The following is a 22,516-nucleotide window of genomic DNA, read 5'->3' on the forward strand; positions in this document are numbered from 1 at the left end:
ACTCCGGGGTCAGTCCTGAGTTCGTCTATGTAGGGGACAGTGAGATACGTAATTTAAATTCCTTTGGACAGCATGTCTAGTACATGCAAAGAAGACAATAAATCTCAGTTTTGACTTTCATTTTCAGATGTTGAGAGCAATGGATATATTTGACGATACACATGATATAAATCATACTAAGTTCATCATATTTATCATATACATGATATGTGGATGCTACAGTCATCACACTATAAATAAATATCTACATACAAGTACAGTCTGATATACGGTACTTTGCATAGTTATGATGCATGATGCTAAGATATTGAGGTCTTTTCTTTCTTTATTCGCCCACCAAGAAAAAATCTGAAGAGTGCTGTCCTTCGCTTCCTTCATTCATTCATGTTGTATGTGGGATTCAGCACCCAGTTAAGAACTGTTACTATAGCCCAGCGGTCCCCAACCACCGGGTCGCGGACCGGTACCGGTCCGTGGACTATTGGATACCGGGCCGCACAACATAAATAAATTTTAAAAAAAAATCCTGAAGACATGCATTTATTATGAACTGCAGTGCAGAACATCTCAAATATAACTTTTAGTATTGCGATATTAATATTTGCATTACTGGACATAGCGCAAGTATTTTCATTTTCAATAACAAGCAAACTGTTCTATGCGCCTTCCGATCACTAGTTGAATGTCAAATGCGCCAGAAGCATTCTGCGAGGCCGCGCCCACTCTATATTTCACTGCTGCAATCTAAACAGTGGATGACTGTCATTTTGGAGTGTTGGCTGTCTTCTCTGGCTCTTTCTTTTTAAGGCTTTTGAACGTTGCGAAGCAAACTTTTGGGACCTACTTTAGAAATCCACTTCTATCATTTGTTGATATTTCAGTTTTGTGACAACAACGCTGTGGTACGAACGTAATTGCGTTGCGAGACATGTCTTGTGGTTGCAACTAATCACGACCAACGCTTGTTTCAGGAGCTCCTGAAAGTCAGCTTTAGCAGAAAACAAGGCAATGACATGCAACCCGTTGCCTCTCTTTAAAATATTGCATTGGGTTTTTGACAGATAAAACTGCGCACTCTGACTGCGGTAGAATCATCACACACTGGTTATGCAGCAGTCCACACAAACGCGACGGAGGGCACGAGCTGCTAGTAGCAAACTTCAGCGGTATCAAATTCCAGCTTCCAACTATTCCCGTGTTCGAAAAAACAATGACGACTGCTAGTTGGAAACAGTTGACCTTAAATTAATAGAAGCGCCACTTTGCAAGGATAACATGGCCAGAGAGCACACTTTCTCGCATGGTGAAAAATAACCTAGTAGGCTACGCAGTAGTTTTGGGTGATCATTCCTTGCACCACTAGCCCTATGACCTGGCTGCACAAATTAGTGGGGTAATTGTCAGTTTAATACTAAATACTAAAGTTCAAATACTAAATGTTATGTTTAAATGTAGGGTTACACATTTTGAATGGAGTGAGGGAAAAGGATTAGGCCTAGGCCTTATTTTTAGAATACTACTATTATTAGGCCTATTAATAATAACAAATAATAATAATAATAATTGGCCTAGGCTAATATTGGTGTAATATTAATATTATTATTACTATTATTATTATAACGCGTGACTGCCGGTCCGCAGAAAAAAAATGGGACTCAAACCGGTCCCTGGTGCTAATAAGGTAGGGGGACCCTGCTATAGCCTATTAAGGCGATGGTGTGAGCGCGTCTTCTCCACTTTTGAAGATATTGAGGTCATCATAATAGGCATCTATGGATGGATACATCTAACTTTGTATGTGAAGAAGTCCTCAACTGGTTAGCAGACCGTACTGAGACCCTGTTGACAAAGGTGTCAGTATGGGGATCACAGAAGGCTATGGGCTGGAGCATGCACAATCATATGCACAATAAATGCTGAGTCATTGGTCTGAGCTCGTTCATGACTGAAAGGCACCACGTGTGAAGCCGCAAATGTTAGTCACCACATAATTTTCTTGTGCACAATAGTATTAAAATGTCTGTAGGACTTCGGCCGGCCATGACGCGGATGGCAGCATAAAGCGGTAGCTCCCGAGTAAATTTATATTTCAAGCCCTAATTCATTAAAATTTCAAACAGAACTATAATTTTCACATTAAGGGGCAAATATGGCAGGTAGGGGCCAAAAAGACTCGAAAGAACCCAGGACACAGAGGCAAACAGGGACTCGAAATACTGCTAATCCTGTCGAGGAGCCCATGGCTAATTTGGATCTGATACTTCGAGAGTTAAGAGAATTCCGACAAGATAACAAATCACAGATGGAAGAAATCAAGGAAGAACTTGCCAGAACCAACACAAAGCTGGAGGAAGCCGAAAGTCGAATCGAAAAGGCAGAAGAAAGAATTCAAAATGTCGAGGATATTGTGTCTGAAATGCTAAAGCTACATGCTCAGATGGAAGCGAGGCTAACCGACCAAGAGAGCCGCTCACGGCGTGATAACCTTCGGTTATACGGGATCCCAGAGGGGGCTGAAAAGGTCAGTACATCAGTGATTGAGTTTGTGGAACAGTTGATACGGGACAATCTTGACGTTGGCGATACAGCCCTGAACATTGAGAGAGCCCACCGCTCACTAGGAGATGTGCCCCCACCAAACGCCCAGCCAAGATCTGTCGTTGTTAAATTCGCCAGCTTCCTGACCAAAGAGATGGTTCTCAGGAAAGCGTGGCAAAAGAAAGGCTTATTGCTGGATACAAACCAAATTAACGTGGACAATGACTACCCCCCGAGGATTCTACATAAAAGAAAGGAGTATGCGGCGGTTCGAAAGATCCTCAAGGACCATGACATCAAGTTCAACACGCTGTTTCCTGCCCGGTTGAAAGTGCGATATCAAGAAGGAGAGGAGATCTACGACACGGCCGAGGAGGCAACAAGAGATCTGGCTCGGAGAGGTTTCGACATCGCCGCCCCTGTCAAGCAACCGGAGACGATGATGGAGCGCCTAAGGAAATTATCATGGCAGAGGACCGGGCGAGCCCGCCGGCGAGGAAAAAACACCGGCGCAGAAGCGCCAAACTACAAAGAGCGTTTACAAGCATTCCGAAGAGATGAATCTTCCCACAACGCGGGTAGCGGTTAGTAAGGGAAAAAGTGAACGGGCTTGATCCTTGCCTCAATATGGTGGTGAGTTTGCTTGTGTGTAGTCCATAAAAGATCAATGGTTCAAACCTTTGCTATAAAAAGTTATACTGTGCTATTATACACTCGGGAATACAAATGGACATGGGACCTAAAGCGGACACTTCAGGGGGCCCTCCTACTTACCGAGAGGGAGGCTATCCCCCAAACCCACCTACCTCCACCTGGTGGAGGGTCTTCAGTAAGACTCATTGCGTGGAAGTTTTTTTTTCTGTTTATTTCTTCTTTTTCAGTTCAATGTTTACAATGTTTGCAGTTGTTCTTTACTGCACAGGGGTAGTTTTTCACTCAAATAGGACATGATTATTGACGAGCCTTAATGCAGAACGTAAATATAGCCACATATAATGTTCATGGTTTAAATAACCCAGTCAAAAGAGGGAAAATTTTAGCACAGCTCAAAAAAGATAAGGTTCAAGTAGCCTATCTGCAAGAGACTCACCTAAATACCACAGAGCATGCCAAACTTAACAGAATGGGTTTTAAATATGTTTTTGCATCATCAGATAGGTCAGGACACAAAAGAGGTGTTGCTATATTGATAGCAAGGGGTGTGAATTATGAGCATATGTTAGAACTCACAGACACAGAAGGCAGGTATTTGATGATTACAGGTAAATTAGAAGGCACTGTAGTTACTTTACTCAATGTTTATGCTCCTCCAGGCAGTGGATGGCTGTTTTACAGGAAAATGTTTGATTTGATGACAACTAAAGCGCAAGGGGTGGTCATTTGTGGAGGGGACTTCAACACACATCTCCAGCCATCGCTAGACGTCTCAAATGGCAAGTCTGAGACAAAACCTATTAGTAGAAAAATGGTTGACGTAATGAAGGAACTGGGTATTATAGATATATGGAGAGAACTACACCCTACTACCCGAGACTATACATACTATTCAGCGCCACATTCAGTGTATACCAGGATAGATTATTTCTTTATTTTCAGTAGGGATTTACATAAAATTGAGAGGTGTAACATAGGTCCAATTACTCTTTCAGATCACAGTCCTGTGTTTATCCACATGTCATTTAACAGGGAAAAAAAATCTACACTATGGAGACTGAACTCAAATATACTGAACAATCCAGATATTAAGAGGTGTTTATTAACGGAAATTGACATATTTATGGACTTAAATGATAATGGGGAGGTCACACCTGGTATCCTCTGGGATTCACTTAAGGCTGTTATGAGGGGTAAAATCATCGCCATATCCTCCTTTTTAAAGAAAAGTAGACTACAAAAGCGTCAAGAGTTGGAGACTAAACTAAAGCACCTGCAAAGGGTCCACAGTACCACCTCAGATGAGGCCGAAAAACAGAAAATCAAAGAGGTTAAGAGAGAGATAGAGGAAATGAGCACACAAGAAATACAAAATAAGCTGCTATTTCTAAAGCAACGGTACTATGAGGTTGGTGGGAAGGCAATGAAATTATTGGCTTATAAATTGAAAAAGCAGCAAGCAGACAACACAATTTCTAAGATTCGAAATCCTGATTCTGGGGCAATTGAACATAGACAAGGAAAAATCCAGCAGTGTTTTGAAAAGTTTTACCAGACATTATACTCCCAGCAACATATAGACAATTCTTCACATATTGATACATTTCTGGCTGCACTTGACCTCCCCACTATCTGTGCAGAAGAAAATCAACAACTAGCTGCAGCAATCACAACAGATGAGATTAATGCCGCCATCTCAAGGTTAAAAGCAAACAAGTCACCAGGCCCAGATGGTTTTACTGGGGAATGGTACAAATCTTTAAAAGAAAAGTTAGCTCCTATATTGTTGGACACTTTCAACTGGGTCTTGAGGGAAAACAAAATTCCACCATCTTGGAAAGAGGCAACAATTTCATTAATCCCCAAGGAAGGGAAAGACTTGTTGGAGTGCGGCAGTTTCCGCCCTAGTAGTGTATTAAATATAGACTACAAATTATTTACATCTATACTGACACATAGAATTGATAAAATTCTACCAATGTTAATCCACACAGACCAGACTGGTTTTATAAGACAAAGGCAAACTCAGGATAGCGTGAGAAGAACACTTCATATCATCAATCATATTATACAAAAAGATACAGAAGCAATGTTGGTAAGTTTGGACGCAGAGAAGGCGTACGACTCAGTCCGATTGTCCTTCCTATACAAAGTTTTATCAAAATTTGGATTTCATAAATCAATCATTAAGACATTCCAAGCCCTATATGATAAACCTACTGCCAGGATTAAGGTAAATGGAGCCCTTTCAGAATCATTTACCCTGGAACGGGGAACAAGGCAGGGATGTCCAGCCTCCCCTATGCTTTTCGCACTATTCATAGAACCCCTGAGTCAGTGGATAAGACAGAATGGTGACATCAAAGGGATAACTATACACAACGAGGAACACAAACTTGCCCTTTTCGCAGATGATGTTTTAGTATACTTAACAAAGCCTAACCTGACATTCTCGAAACTTATGACTGGATTGGAAAATTATGGTGCCCTTTCTGGTTATAAACTAAATGTCCAGAAGACCCAAGTGCTAACATTCAATTTTTGTCCCTCCAGCTCCCTGGTAGGAAAATTCAATCTAAAATGGGAGACAGACCATATTAGATATCTTGGAGTAAATCTCCCAAAAGATATCACAAAACTGACCTGCTTAAATTATGGGCCACTAAATAGCAACATTAAATCTGACATACAGAGGTGGGGCTCTATTCCCTTCCTTGGTCTCTACTCAAGGGTGGAATCTATAAGAATGAATGTGCTACCAAGACTTCTGTACCTCTTCCAGAGTCTGCCAGTGGACATACCAATAAAACAGTTCATAGAATGGGACAAAATGATATCTAGATTTCTGTGGCAAGGCAAAAGGCCCAGGATTAGGTTCAAAACTCTCCAACTACATAAAGATCATGGCGGTCTTGGCCTTCCCTGTTTGCGGGAATATTATTTTGCAGCCCAATTAAGACCTCTTCTGGGCTGGAGCAACCCATCATATTCCGCAAGATGGAAAGATATAGAGAGCAATTTCAGCAAGATTCCTTTAGCAGCAGTAATGGCAGACACAAAATTAATAAACAATATGATTGGGAAAAACAACCCATGGATTAACACTACATTGAAAATATGGCAGAAAGTAATAAAACTTTGTGATTTAGAACAAAGCATAAAAATACTACGTTGGTGCGCCTATGACACAGATTTCTCCCCTAACACTTTGGATTCTAGTTTTAAGACCTGGTCTAAAGTAGGGCTGACTACTTACCACTCCTTTGTAAGCAAAGGCGCACTCAAAAGCTTTGAGCTTCTGCAGCAGGAGAATAGATTACAGCCTCAAGATTTCTATAGATACATTCAACTAAGGCGATATTTTCAGGAGAATATCGCCAGAGCGATAGAGGGGCAAAAAACGGGCATCTTAGATGTGGTCCTTGTGACAATTAGCTCAGGAACTTGCAAGAAGGGTGTATCTAAACCAGAGATGTGGACTTGTGACTTGTGACTCGGACTGACTTGTGACTTGAGTCACAAATGACTCGACTTGAGACTTGACTTGCCAATATTAGGAGTGACTTGTGACTTGACTCGACTTGTACGCTATTGACTTGAGACTTGACTTGACTTGACAGTTTAAGCTTGCAATGACTTGCAATTGTGCTCCAAGTCAATGAATATATATATTTTTTTGCATTTTGTGTGTGAAAAAAATGCATGAAAGAAAGAAAAATAAATGATTTACCTTCAACCATAGTCAAAAACCATGCTAAAAAATATATATGATCAATTGTGGGTTGCATGGTCACCCAAACAAACATGAAAGCTTGTCTGCAGGCGTGCTGTAATGGTTAGGGAGTTGGGCTGGAGATCACAGAGTTGCAGGTTTGAATCCCACCCTTAAACCCACCTCTTCCTACATCTCCATCCATGACTGAAGTGCCCTTGAGCAAGGCACCTAACCCCATATTGCTCAAAGGACTGTCACCAATATATGCGTTGGATAAAAGATAAAAGTAATTTAATGAATAATTATAAACCGTGGTAAAACCATGGTTAGTTTTCAGAGTAAAACCATGGTTCAATTTATAGTTAAACCTAGTAAAACCAAAAACCAATGCCGAACCATGCTCAAAAAACTGAAATCATAGTATACCATGGTCGATTTTCGGGACATGACTGGCGAAGGGGGACATGCAAAGCAGTGTGGAGAGGTAATGAATTTATGACCAAAGGTAATTGTCAATATTGCACATATAATACAAGGTGACTTGTTTAATGACTTGGAAAAAATAAGACTTGGACTTGGACTTGACTTGGCTTTGGCACGACTTGGACTTGGACTTGACTTGACTTGGCTTTGGCATGACTTGGACTTGGACTTGACTTGGTCAAATGTGTCGTAACTTGTGACTTGACTCGGACTTGATTGGAAGGACTTGAGACTTACTTGCGACTTGCAAATTAGTGACTTGGTCCCATCTCTGATCTAAACTATACCAAGCATTACGCCAAGCTAGCCCAGACAACACCCTGTACATTAAACATAGATGGGAAAAAGAAAGTGGCATTATAATATCTGATGAAGAATGGGGAAATCTGTGGAGATTGCAATGGGGAACAACATGCTCAAACACATGGCGCGAATACAGTTGGAAAAATGTATCTAGATTTTTCATAACACCACTACAGCAACGTACACAACTGCCAAGTACTGACTGCTGGAGGGCTTGTGGGGCAAAGGAGGCCAACCATTTTCACATCTTCTGGGATTGCCCTGTAGTATCACCTTACTGGCAGGATGTCCATTACCACCTGAACAAGGTCTTTGATGTAGACATTCCTTATAGTTTTGAGACTTTATACTTGGGAAATATTACAATGGATGTCTGGGATTACTGGGATAAAAAGCTGTTACTTATTCTGCTGGTTGCAAGCAAAAAAACAATATCCAGGAGATGGTTAAAGCCAAACCCTCCTACAATAGGAGAGTGGTTAGATGTAATTCATGATGTATATACAATGGAAAAGTTGACCTACTCCCTAAAAACAAAGTTAGGAGACTTCTCCAGGATCTGGCAAAGATTGACTGGATATGTTAAACAAGCGAATTTAAGATCAGATTTTGCTTGAGGCACCTTTTTCTAATATATACTATGTACATGTCCTTTATTTCATTTTGTCATTTCTTTTTCTTAAGCAATACAGTGAAACTCCCCTCAATGTTCAATTCCTGTTTTGTTTTCTCATTGTAATTGGGAAAAAAAAAAAAAACTTTTGTTGGAAAAAGTGGCTTAGACATACAGTGTTGAGAAGACTATGGTGGGATATTCTCCTGGGATTCTTCTGCCGTAAACAATCCTATATATACGTTTTTTTTCTCTTTTTGTTTTTTTTGTAACCAGTTGTGGATTTGGCAAGGAAAGTGACTCTATTAACACTGAAAGGAGAAAAGCACGAATAATATCCTGTGATGTATGTATCTCTTAAGCCTTAATAAAGAAAAAATTACAAAAAAAAAAAAATGTCTGTAAATGTCCACAGGCTGTCTACAACACCACATGTTGACAGTAAACAAGCCCAAGTATATATCTCCTGCCCAATCATGTCAAAGTAAGTCAAGGTGAAAGATAGGTGTGCCTTTAGGTACGTCATGAGATCTGTCCAGGTTATGTCTGACTCAACAATGAAATCTACTGATGCATGCGGTATGAGTTTGTGGAGGGAAGGAAATCAAGGTGCCTAGCAGCTTACACACAATACAAGATGCACATAACACACATTGCAAAGATTACACACACTTAATACATGCAGACAATAAATACGTCAGACATATCATGCATACATACAAGCATTCACATAATTAGATCTAAAAAAAGGCAGACAACAATGGTGAACAATGAACTAATTAAACTAATTTGGCAACATAACTTTGAAAAAACATCTATGAAAAATCTATGGTAGGGGTGTCAAATTCAAATTCAAATCCAGAGACAACATCACAGGCCAAACTCAATATTGACATTAAACATCAAAACCGCCTAAGGATTAGTCCTTGTTTAACGTTTCACTTGCGACATTTTGTTCCCACGGAAGACCTGCAGCACTCTACAGGATTTTGGCAAAGTTTTTCTACTGTATGTGCGTCACTGCCTGTAATGAACATGAACAAGATATGAATGTAGTATTGTACTATTATTGTACAACTGGGGTTTAATCCAGACAGGGTGAAATGGCATTTTGATTTAGTCATTATGCTGCCAATATACTGGAATAAGCTTTATGTCCAAATTAGAACTGCCCCAACAGTATCATGATTTGAAAAGAAACTAGATTGCATTTCCTCACAGAAAATGCTGAAATATGCTTGCCACTCATGCATTTGTTGCCCTTCATGCATGCGTTGCCCTTCATGCCGCCAGCTCAGCGCACACACACCTCAACACATTGTGTTACACAAACATCCCATCAGAGAAAAGCCTTTTTCTAATTCTATCGCCTCCCTGGAGACCATATTGCACGTTTGCATAAATTTGGTGTGTACCCTTTTGGGGTAGGGGAGGTGAAATGTACCAAATGGCCTTAAATTCCTTAGCTTAAATTCCTGGGCCATTGGTCCACAGTGTAAATAGGATGAAATGGGCAAATAAGAATTTCGCTAATTGTAGTGAGCCCCAGTGACTGATTCGTATGAAACTCGGAATGTAGCGTCTGGCTATAGTGAAGATAATGTGCATCTACTGTGTTTGAGTTGTGATAAGAGTAGGCGTTGTCGAGATATGAGCTCACTTCCTGTTTGCCGTCTTCGCTGCCTATTTTGATTGGCGCCTGTTAGAAGTTCAATCAATTGTTCTAGAAAATTCTGGGTATCTCAGTCTGATGATGCCCTGATACAATTCTCAGGACAATCGGACAAGAATTGTGGGTGGGGCCGGCACCATTTTTATAGATTTTTTAAAAATTCAAAATGGCAGGAAATCCATCATAGTAAGTATGACATCATAGAGTGCGTTGGATTTGTCTTGACCCAAGGATTCCAGCGATGCCAAGAATTTGATAATTAGAGCTCAATATGGGCCAATACACATTTTTGTTTATTGTGGCGGCCCCTAGTGTCAGATTTGCACTAAAATCTGTATGTGTCCTCTGGGGATAGTGCTGATCATGGGTATACAAATTTGGTTCTGATACAAGTAGCCGTTGCTGAGATATGAGTAGGGGCGGAGCAGGGCACATGCCCCTGATCCCAGGGCCCTCCCGTATTGGTGGTGGGGGCCCTATAGTGAGCTTGGCAAGCTGTATAGGGGGCCCCATAAGTGTCTTGTCCAGGGGCCTGTGTGCAATTGTTCCGCCACTGGATATGAGGTAACTTCCTGTTTGACGCCTTCTCCGCCAACTTTGATTGGCTCCTGTCCGCAAACAGTTCGATCAATCGGTCCAGCACTTAAGGGTAGATGCTACTCAGTCACAAGATGACCTGATCAAATTCTGTTGACGATCGGACACAATTTGTGGGCAGAGCACATTTTTTAAATTGATTTTTACAAAGTTCAAAATGGCGGGGAAATTATCCTGGTGGAAAACGACGTTGGACTCGGCTTGGTCCAAGGATTCCATTTTCCATTTTGCCCTTTTGCCTTTATAAGTACATTTGATGGCGTTTTGTTTGCTCCCATTGACTTGCATTGCTAAGCTTAATTTGGCTATATTGTAAAACTAGGCAATGCAAACACGAAAAATCCCATGTATTATCATATTTTACTGGGACTTAACTTCATATGAGCAATTTCTTGAAATGAGGTGGACAGTTCCTTTAATGAAGTATTTTCAATCAGGTGTTGAGAAGGGCTGTTAATGTGAACAGAACCTCGATGAGCAGCATTCCATCCGATATAAAAGGACTGTGACACTCAGCCTGAACGTACACTGGCATCTTTGTAGCATGGTGAAGTTCAGGAAATGATCAAATTAAGTCTAAAGAGAGTTCGATTTCTCTTTATAAGAAAGAAGAAACACAACAAGAAACTTTATTCGGTTAAAGCTAAGGGCACAACGGAAACGATACCTGTGCACAATGGCAAAAAGAAGATGGTGACAGCGACAGCTGTCTAGCACCCGAAGCAAAAGGTGGAGGAAAAATTCAAGAAACTGTGAAAGTATTTGTGAGATGGGGGTACTCGGGTTTTAACCCAGACAGTAAGACTCATATGTTGGGATTTAGGCCTCCATGCCAAAACTCCCAGGTACGATATCCCCCAGTTGACCCTGAAAACAAGACTGGTTGTGTGATGCCAAAAAGGATGTAGACAAACCACAAGGTTCCAAGGTTTCGGAATACTGGTACAAAAGAACTCTTTTGGCCACGAATCAACTGTATTGTTTGAAGGAGGAAGAATGGATCCTAAGGAGAATAGAACACCTTCCCTACTGCCTAAGCACGGCTCAAGTTTCAACTTTATTGTGTACAAAAAGGGCAATTAAATTTGCTTCAAGACAACATAAACACATATAGACAACAGATAGCACAAGACCGATCAGTTTCATTTTCACAGAGAAGGCTAAGAATGTTTGAGACATCTACAAATTTCAGAATGTGTCAGTTTGCATGCTGGCTACGGCAGTAATCAGTATCCAGCATGCAGAGCAGAGGAGACAAACACATCCCTGAGGTGATCTTGAGGAGGATGTCATTTTTTTTTAAGTAGGGGGGACAGTCGCGGTTGGGGGCAGTTTAGCTTTATCCGGCAACAGGGAACTTCCAGCATGCATAGGTAACATGATTTCTGTGAATACATACTGGAATATCCTGGGAGTAAAAGTCATACAGCCAGTCAAAAACCTGAAGCTTGGGACATGTTGGACCTTCCAAAAGGAAGACAATCCCAAACATACCTCCAAAATTAATCAAACCCGATCAAAACCTGTACATTGGCCTTTGCCCCTTAACTTCATTGGGGATTAGCTAGGATTATCTATATAAAGCAAACATTATTTCCTCTTCTCAACCCAGTAGAGTGCAGTTACCTGCTGTACGTGGCACAGGCCGGCGAAGCGCATCTCCCGTGACTGCGACCCACAGGTGGCCAGCAGAGGGCCTCGCGCCTGCTCCAGGGCGTCCGCCTGCACGGCCGGGTGGGCGGCGGCCAGCTGAAGGAAGAGGCGGAGCGTGGCGGCCATGACGGGGGCGTGGGTGCTGTGCAGCAGGCCGTCCAATAGGCTGAGGATGTCGAAGAGCTCGTCCTCGCTGCGGGGCTTGTAGCGCAGCAGGAAGGTCAGCACCTCGCTCTGGGCCCAGCTGTCCAGCTCCTTCAGTCTGCACAGGAACAGGCAGGTCAGTGTCTACTTCAGGTAGAACGAAGCCATAGATCAGTGGTTCGAAACCTTTTTTGAAGAAACGCCCCCTTGGCCTCATCACAACCCTCCCAATGCCCCCTCGACATGATCATAAGACTGGCAACGCCCCCTTAGTATTAAAAAATTAAATGGCAACTAAGCACCGCCCCCTCGCAGCCGTATCCTTCTCAACGCCCCCCCCCCTAGAGCTGTCCAACGCCCCCTGGGGGGCTGTACCACCCCCGTTGAGAAACACTACCGGAGATGCTTAGACTCCAGTATTTATTCAAGACTCGGTGAAAGTAATGTGAAGTCAAATGGTGTTAAACTACAAGAAGGGATAGAAACGCTCAACTTCTGGGGTAAAACGTAACTTTGGGTAAAGAAAATGTCAACAGTGGGTAGAAAGAAACCACACTCTCAATGCTTAGACTCATCTATGAGTCATCTCCATTGTTGACGTCAGACTCAGCACTGCTGCAAACAAAGTTTCTGTGCAAATCCTTCTCGACCTTTGTGCTGCCTTTGACAGAATCTACCATAATACAGTATACTGATGAACCGCCTAGAATCCCGGGTGGGACAGTCCTGCCAAGTCTCAGACTGGCTCAAATCATACATAATAGGAAGGCAACTTTTTGTGTTATCATTGGGGAACACGTCTAACAAATGACGTGCCCTTTGGAGTTGCTCAGGGTAGTAGTCTGAGGCCTCTCCTCTGGGCAGCGCCGTCACAACACTGACTTTCACAACATCGACTTACATAGCTTCACAAAATGAGGTTGTTAGTTTTATCCCTCGTTTCAATCATTGGGTCAGGTAAGAAACTGTTGGTCTGACTGGTGATAGCGTCGTCTTATTGCTCAAAAACCCCTGCCTAGGACAGTTGAAAGACCCACTGGGAAACCCCCATTGCCATAGTGATACAGCACACAACAGTACACAGTGAAACACCACACAGTAAACACCACAACATTACGTACATTTATGCTTCACCCATTGCAATTGGCCCCAAAGGAGCAATGTGACGAAACAGTACCATTGCTCAGGGTACCCTTTTGCTAACTCCGCTTTCTTTCTATATACTGTATATATTTTTTTTAATTACAATGATTCACTTTAAACCAGTATTTTCTGAATAAATAAACACTGCATCATTAAAGGGGGATTTATATAATTTCTGAAACTCATATGGTCATGGAAACTGAACCACAGACATTTAAAATATAGTAATTAAATAAACAGTTCATAGTTAGGTACTGAAAGGTGGAGCTGGGAGGTTTCTGCCGGAGAACAGCACTGAATTGCAGAAGAAGGAGGTGAGGAGGTGAGTGCGGTGCGCACCTGTTGAGGAGGTGGTGGGCGATGGGTTTGTTGATGACCACGCCTCCCTCGTCCCTCAGGATCTCCTCCAGCGCCCGCAGGCAGTTCACCATCACCACCGGGTCTGGATCCCGCAACAGCCCGTACAGCTCATTCACAATAGTGGCGTCTGGAGGATGGGAGAGATACAGGAGTGAGATAGTTTACAATGCAAACAATCCCAATTTGCATGCAGAAAGGAAATGGCAAGTGAGGGGAAAAAGTGGAGAGAATTCCTGTACACAATGAACACGCCAGCACTGTTTTTCACGAACTTTTACAAAGTCAAAAATATCAAAGGAGTATACAATGTCTTACAAATAGCAAATTGTGGAAATAGTAACCAGGTTCTTTATCATGAAAAAAAGTGACATTTTAATAGCTTTATGTTGCCGATTTATTTGTGATCGATGCAACTTATTCTTTGCAATCCACTGTGTACATACATATACTTTTCTTTGAAGGCACACTAACATTGCCATCATTTGATTCTACAAGGTCTCAATATGACAATTTAGGCTATTTTTCACTGCTTGTTTTCTACCCGGTACAGTTCGACACAGCACGATTCTGACGCCACAGGTTACTTTTCTATTAGGCACGAAACAGCTCGACTTATAGCCTACTTCGATAGATGAGATATCTGTCGGCCTTATGTCAAGTCAACTAGCCTACATCAATGCTACGTGACAACACCAAAAACGTAACTCCAAACATACTACGGGTAACACCGTTTGAAATGGAAACACAAACCGGGCTGGTTTAACAGCATCAATCAGCTCGACACGGCACGGCCGGGTTGTATGTGGAAAAACGCATTTTGAATTTCAGTTCAGCACTTCCCTAAGTTGTTGTCAATGACCCATTTTTTATTTTACACACCTTCATTTAATATGTTACATATTAAAAGCAATAATGAACCCAATGAGCACATAGCAATGATGAACACATCGATGAACTTCCTTTAATTTTCATTTTACTGCATATGTTACATATTAACCTTCAAAGTACCGACAGCTATAGATTAAATGGGTCAACACTCAAGAGGAGGGATTTTAACAGAGAGAGTGTAAAAAGGTAGAGGCAATTCAAGCCTGTACTCTTCCGGGATCCATGAGACGTCAGGTGAACGCCCCTTTAGGGAACCAGCGGGAGTTGAGAATAAATAAGTTGAGAATAAAAAGTTCCCTTAGCGCTGTAGATGGCAGTAGCGCACATCTTATGCAAGAAAAGAAGGAGGGGACAACGCCCGCTCAGGAGGTCAAGCTTGAGCACACTCCAATGCATTGGGTAGGCGTGGTTTGATTAAGTCAAGTCAAGTCAAGTGTACTTTATTGTCAAAAATCTATGTAACAGGGTTAGCATAGAAGTTTAACCAGTTTCACCAGTCTCCAATGTGCAGTTAAACTAAACATGCATAATATTGATAAAAATCACAAACACATACACACACACACAGCAGTAAAAATACATACCGGTACATGAATTTACAGACTTTCTGTGACACTTTCACTCACAATCATAACACACACACACACACACACACACACACACACACACACACACACACACACACACACACACACACACACACACACACACACACACACACACACACACACACACACACACACACACACACACACACAGCAATAATAAGGCAAACTGATGGACAATAAATACACACGCACAAGCACAAGCACAAGCACGCACAAGCACACACACAGCAGAGAGTACAATCAGTGGTCTTATAGGTTGAGTCTTGTAGTATAGACGCAGTATATAAGGTGCGAAGGGTAAAGTGCAAAGGCATGGTGAATAAATGTTAATGGCATGTTCTTGGTGTCTTTGAAACGTTCATGTAGTTTTCATCAGTGAGTTGAGGAGTCTGACAGCTTGTGGAAAGAAGCAGTTTTATCTTGGTCTACTAGGCTCTCTTTGATTTTTACCACTGCTTACATACAACTCCCTCTTTCAATGATTCACAGGCAAAGTAATAAATTCCATGGGAACAGTCCAGTTGGAAATACATTTTTCTAAAACAAATGCTGACGTGTTCATTTAGACCCCATTTACACGTTTAAGGATATTTTTGTAAGGCATTTGGGCATCTTGTCCTAGCGCCCTGAGTTTTAAGCATAGATTTCTAAAACGCACCTGTAACAAGGGTGTTTTTTTATTTATATCCAAAATGGATAAATAAAAAATATCTGCTTTTAAAAAAGTCTGCATGCGTGTAACCAAAGCCTTAGGATTCTCCTTACTGCACACATTTGACATACCAATTTCAGCATTGGGCTGTAGACTGTGCATCTTAGCGCAGCCGAGCACAGCTACCCTCCTCACGTAGCAAGCTTTGTCCTTCAGCCCCGTCAGGATTGGCTGGTGGATGTACTCAGTCATTCCTGGCATCCTGCAAAACACATCAGTGACCTGTATGATGCCATCAGTCAGGTAACCAGTTTTGCATCTGTCCTTTCTTGACCTCATAAGCATGTCTGTGAAGTGTGACTGTGAAGATTCTCATTTACATTCATCCAGGCCATCTTAGGTCAAACACGTTTAGAAGTAGTAGGCAACTGTAAGTTATTTCTTTTTAGGGGGTTTAAGATGTTTCATCTCAGCAGAATTTGTTTTTAGTTTTGGGCACTTGCCTGAGCAAATTCAGTCATGTATTCTTTCTTTTTTTTTAAATATATATTTTCGGCCATTTATTGCCTTTATTTGACAGGATAGTGAAGGTAGTGACAGGAAGTGAGTGGGCAGAGAGATATGGGGAAGGGTCGGCAAAGGACCCGGGCCTGGAGTCGAACCCGGGTCAGCCGCATAGCAAATGAGTGCCCTACCATTTGCACCACGGTAGGGCCTACTTCACTGTATTCTACACCGCAGCATCTTAAAACTTGCTGCCAAATTTAGAAGTGTTTCTCTCTTTTTTTAATACAGCAGCGTGCTGCCAAATTTAGAATCACTTCATTTATCAAAAACTATGGCCTAATAAACTAGATGAGTCCACTTAGTGGCAGATAATATTCCTGCCTGGCGAGTTGATCTAGCATTGTTTTCTTTTCCTGACTCCTTTCCTGACACTCCTGAACTACACTGAAGCACAAAACTGGGCGATAGTCATTACCAAGGACATTGTTCATGGTCAATTCCTAGTGTCATAATTGTGCTTTGTGGCCTTGGCCATGGTTCTAAACTAACCATACTCCTACGTCAGACAGACAGCTGGGCTCGATTCGAGCCTGAGGTGACTGCGTTTCCCAATCCTCCCCAATCTTGCTCTCACACTCATTTCCTGTCTTACTCTTAAACAACTCTCACACCTGCCTGAATAAACGCTTAAAAGCTCAAAAACTGAAGTAAATGTGTGCTTTGTGTCACCATAAATTATTACCGGTACTAAATTTCTGTGCTAATCTGGTTACCTAGTATTCTGGTGGGTTCTTTTACTTATTTTCCAATATGGGCCCAGAGGTCCTGAGGGCACACCCTTTTTGACTTCCTTGACCATGTTGTACAACAAAGAAGACAATAGATTACACATTAAAATGGAATGTGGACAGTTCCGTCCCATGAGAAAGGGTGAGGGCCAGATTGTATGAAGACTGATCACCTGACTATCCATTCTTTGAATGTTGATAGACCTGTATGCAAGACCTATAAATTAGTCTATTAATCAACCTGTAAATGTGAAACATTGAACTGTGGACCATGGACTATGGACAAAGAACGGAAAGAAAGACAGAAAGAAAGAAAGAAAGACAGAAAGAAAGAAAGAAAGAAAGAAAGAAAGAAAGAAAGAAAGAAAGAAAGAAAGAAAGAAAGAAAGAAAGAAAGAAAGAAAGAAAGAAAGAAAGAAAAGAAAAAAGAAAGAAAGACTACTATTTCTAGTGCTATTCTGTGCATTTAAATGCATTGACCAATAGCACTGACCTAAAGTTGCACATGTTTCTGAGGGCGAGGCCTCGCACCATGGGGTTTGGGTCGGCACAGTCCTTGCGCAGCGTGTTGATGGCTAAGAGAGCCAGGTCGGGCTTGAGGCTGGCATAGGTGCACATGTACAGGTAGACCAGCTTCTTCTGGACGATGTCCACTGTGGCGCTGGCCTTCACCATGTCCATGAAGAGAGCGGACACATCCAGTCCCTGTGTCATCGACCTGTCATGTACACCAGGCCCATCCAAACAGATCACCAAGGGGGATTTCACTTGAACTACTAGTAACTGCTAACATACTGGCAAATCCTGTATAAGGACTATGCTTTAATAAATTAACATAAAAAGGAATCAATATCTAAAAAAGCAATCCTAGATTAAATAGTTGGCAAATAAGTAGTTAATAAGTAGCGAAGTAAGTTATCCGTTTTAACAGTCCATTCATAATCAGACTGCCTGTCCATTTTGAACTGTATTATCTATGCATCTGTATTTGTGATATGCATTTAGATGTGTTGTACTGACCTCTGCTGGGCACAAATGACATTGTGATGACATACAGTACACTAGTTAAGTCATTAAACATAAATATACCAAAGATTCAAAACAAATTGGATGTGTGTAGGCCTATTTTCTCTGGTAAGCTTACATGTACATCCAAAAGAGGCCACTGTGCCAGTTGTACAGAGTCTACAGGGTCTCACCTGATGACGCGTAAGATATAGTTTCTGTAGCGGAGGCGGTCGGACTGGATGTTGGGGTTGGAGAGAGCCCTCTTCAGGTCCTTCACAGTCTCCTCTGAGCTCAGGTAAGGCATTATGATGATGACTACATCCACACAAACACACAACCATTAACTCATAATTGTATAAGGTTTGTGATGATGTCTTGCATAAGGTTAGTATGCCTTTTAAATAGAAGGTATTGTGTTTTTTTATGTAATGGAAAACGTTTGTTTTGATCGGTAAACTTCTGTCTGGAGGAAAAAGATTTCAGAAATGTTAAATTTAAATTTCACTCCATTCATAAAGGCATGTGCCTTGTCTTACTACACATTGCTTCAAACTCCATAAAAGGAATTTCAGAGTTCACAATGTAAAACAAATCTTCCTACACGCCACAGTGTATTGTTTTACAACTGTAGTTCATTATGCATAATAGGCATTAAGCAGGGCCGATTCTACATTTGTAACTATGCACCTCATACTCACAACCTCTGTTATCATAGTCTCTAACACATTTCTGTTTTCACCACAAGGAATTGCAGCAAGTTCACAATTTAGACAGTTAAACAGCTACACTTGCCATCAACAATCACATTAGTGAGATAATAGCATGTGGGGATTTTAAATCTGCTTTCTAGATGATTGATGGCAAGATGATATTCTCAAAACAACGTGGACAAATCCCATAACTAACTTGCAGCTTTTCACAACAGAATGGCATTTATCATTGTTTTCATCAAATTTTAAATACTTTGTACATGTCTCTAATGTCTAGTGCATTTTAGTAAATGGCGATGTACAACAAGCCTACAGTTCACACAATGAGCACACGTTTAGCACATTTTCCAAATAAATAGATCTTGCTGATCTAAACGGATTAGTCAAATCTCAGTCTAATGGTTGTTCTCTCTAAAAAATGTCAGCATGGTTCCATTGAATAAGGCATCATGCAAAACAGTCTACACAATTGTTAAAAACGGTTAAAAATATAATATTTTAAGAATTTCATTAAACAATAAGTTCATGACTGCAATTGACAGTCAGGCGATATTGGAACATTACTTGTAAAATAACTTACTTTACTACGATGTGGGTGGGAGACGTGACGCCTTGTTTTTTCGTAACATTGGTTAAAAATCTACAAAACTGTCATTTTTTCTTTAAAAAACAAATGTCGATGAAAGAAGATGTGATACATTATGTTTCATGTTAGTCGTAGATGAGAAGAAACATTTTTGTTAAGATTTATGTGAAGGTTTATATGTCAAATATCCTGCGGTGTGACTGTAACATTAATGAAACCTGGAATATAATATATATATATAAATTAACCAACAACATTTTGAATAGTGTATGAAGCATTTGGCATGATTGCATAAATATTAACTTCATATTAAGATATGTGAATGTGAAAAAACTCAAGACAGTAATATTAACTACAAGTTCAATTTCGTAACACAAATTGCGTCCTGTGGGGTGACATGTATGTCAATGTTTGTGAACGGGCAGCTGCAAGGCCAACTACAAGGGTCTTAAAGACTGGCTCCTAACCAGTCAGTACCTCAGTTATTGGGGAGTGCTGTGGAAGCTTAAGGTGACCATTAACCTCTTAATATGTCTTCATATTGCAATGTTTCTGTCACGCAGTTTCTGTTCATTTTATGGTGTCCTGTGGTGTGACTGCTCTTATAGAAGGAAAAAAAGGGTTTTTTTAATAAATGAAAACACATATTACAGTTTTTCTCGATTGCTTACACACAATTTTCGGAATCAGTTCTCGAATTCTCAAAACTCTACACACAAATCTCCATACCTCACACACTACGGGCAAAACTCTTCACTTCCTCTGAAAAATGCACGTCTTGTCTCAAAACAATGTACTCTCTTCTAAAAAGGTCATTTTGTTCTCAAATGACACACACAAGCAGTCATTTCAATACACTCTTATGTGAACCATTGAACACTAATATGCAAAAGGTAAAACTCTATACTCAACTTGACACACAGTTGAAACTTATTTTCTTCACTGTGCTACTTACTAAAGAGGGTATTTTTCTGTAGTAAAATACTGAAATATTGTTTTTAGACTCGGAGTACACAGATGTGTGGCAAAAAAATATATTTTACATATTTTTCTGACATGTAAAAAAATGCACTAATTTATTGTAAAACATTGGGTAACCACATGAAAGTGATCTCTTGTATAACAGATTTTGGAGTTCAAAAACTAAACAAATGTGTTTTCTCACTGCATCCACTCATGTTTTCATCAATATCACATGCAATGTGTGTCCTCATGGGGTGATGATTTCAGATTGTAAACCGGTATGAAGAGTGTCTGCCCATGTGATGAGGAAGTGAACATAGTGTGGCGGTTGATTTTAGTATTTTGAATGACAGTGTGTTCAATGCGACAACCAGGGATTTCACTTCATGAAAATTGTGTGTAATCCAGATAATTGTGTGTAGTGGTTTGAAAAGAGTGTGTTTTAAAACTGAAATACGAGTGTAAAGAAGGAATTGTGTTTAGTGTTCAGTGACAATGGTTAGGGGAGTTGGGAAATCGGTGAGATGTTCCGAGAATTGTGTGTGAAGTACCAGAACTTGTGTGGAGGCAATCAAGAAAAACTGTAAGATTAAACACAATATAATTATCAAATTAGAATGATCTCAGATGTCAGTCATGTATACAAAAGGATTAAAATGGCCATAATGCAGTGAATTTCTTGTGGTGCGACTTCATTTTCCTGTGGTGTGACATGCCTATGCAATGTGTTGATGCAGGACACATTTTCTCAAAAATGACAAAAATTAGGCGAAATTCCACGGACCACTAAGTGCTTTACTTTTTGCTATTTTTTTCCAATTATTTCAGGAATTGGAAAAACTTTTTTTTTTGAAATCTGAAATTTGTACCTCTATCATAGTGACAAACATTTAATCATTTTGACTTGCAGTGCTTACACAATGTCAAACGGACAATGCCGTTTGTGGGCAATAATGATTTATATGAGAAAGGAATTTAGTTTTAGCACATAGGTAAACTGTTTCTGGAGAGATGTGAACATGCCATGATGATCCATGTAGTTGTGAACCAAAAAGTGTATTGTGGCAGAAGGACTTGAATTAAAATGAGCCAAAGTAGTTGAGAAGGATCTATGCCATTTTTATGATAATAACCATTTATTTGGGAAAGGGGTCTAGTTTAGAAGCATGAATTAGCCGTTTTGGGAGATATGTGACATGTTGCTACTTATCAGAATGTTTGGCATAGCCCTATAGTTATAGGAATCTCAGGTTTCAAGAACTGAGCCAAATCAATGGAGAAAAACTGTAACACATGCATTGCAGTTAGTAGATTGCAGTTAGTAAAAATGCAATATGAAATGTTGCATTTAATTGTATGAAACAAAACCATATAGCCTGCACACAGCCCAGATGTAGACAAGGCATCAGGAAAACAAGGCATGGCAGCTCTCCTATCCAGTCATCAAATGTCAGTACGTGTTTTGTTTTGCAATAATGTTGAATGGTTTTAGACCAACTCTAACTGCGAACTCGACAGGTTGCATAGTTAGTTTTTCACAGAATAGTGCATTGGTCAATCCTGACTCAAATGGCTAGTTAGATAGTTGGCTAAATAAGCCTGCCTCACTGTAACGTTCACACTAAGTATCTAGGAAACCACATGAAAGAAAGACACATAGCTGCTGCATCTTAATAGTAACCACGCTTACCTTTGTCAAAATCCACTTCTACATAATCAGAAGATAAACAATTTCATCCCATCAAAAATATCAGACCACTGTCATGTCATTCTCCAAAACAAACGCCGCCATCCCAGTTACCGATTATTTCCGGGGCCTTTTCCCAGTTGTATTCTGTGTTTTAAAAAAATACAACACACAAAGCCTTATATTAATTTTGATGCCCACTTTGATCATTAAGGGTGTATACTTAATATTAAAACAGCACAGA

General features: G+C 40.6%; 1 protein-coding gene across 3 annotated transcripts in view; it reads right to left on the minus strand.

Moving 5' to 3' along the window:
• ap4b1 (adaptor related protein complex 4 subunit beta 1) overlaps positions 1–22,389 on the minus strand; it is a 43,049-nt gene extending 20,660 nt beyond the window's left edge. The window contains exons 1-7 of one of the 3 annotated variants that reach the window (XM_063209139.1): positions 22,276–22,389; positions 20,100–20,218; positions 18,518–18,641; positions 17,812–18,036; positions 16,155–16,285; positions 13,855–14,002; positions 12,202–12,490 (exon numbers count right to left, since the gene is read on the minus strand). In XM_063209139.1, coding sequence (XP_063065209.1) covers positions 12,202–12,490; positions 13,855–14,002; positions 16,155–16,285; positions 17,812–18,036; positions 18,518–18,630 — 906 coding nt within the window. In that variant the 5' untranslated portion in view covers positions 18,631–18,641; positions 20,100–20,218; positions 22,276–22,389. Of the gene's footprint in view, positions 1–12,201; positions 12,491–13,854; positions 14,003–16,154; positions 16,286–17,811; positions 18,037–18,517; positions 18,642–20,099; positions 20,224–22,275 lie in introns of all 3 variants that reach the window. The other 2 variants (XM_063209138.1, XM_063209137.1) reach the window with 2 other exon arrangements.
• Between the last annotated feature and the right edge of the window lie 127 nt (positions 22,390–22,516).

Source organism: Engraulis encrasicolus, chromosome 10 (genome assembly GCF_034702125.1).
Source record: "Engraulis encrasicolus isolate BLACKSEA-1 chromosome 10, IST_EnEncr_1.0, whole genome shotgun sequence".
Lineage (NCBI taxonomy): Eukaryota > Metazoa > Chordata > Actinopteri > Clupeiformes > Engraulidae > Engraulis > Engraulis encrasicolus.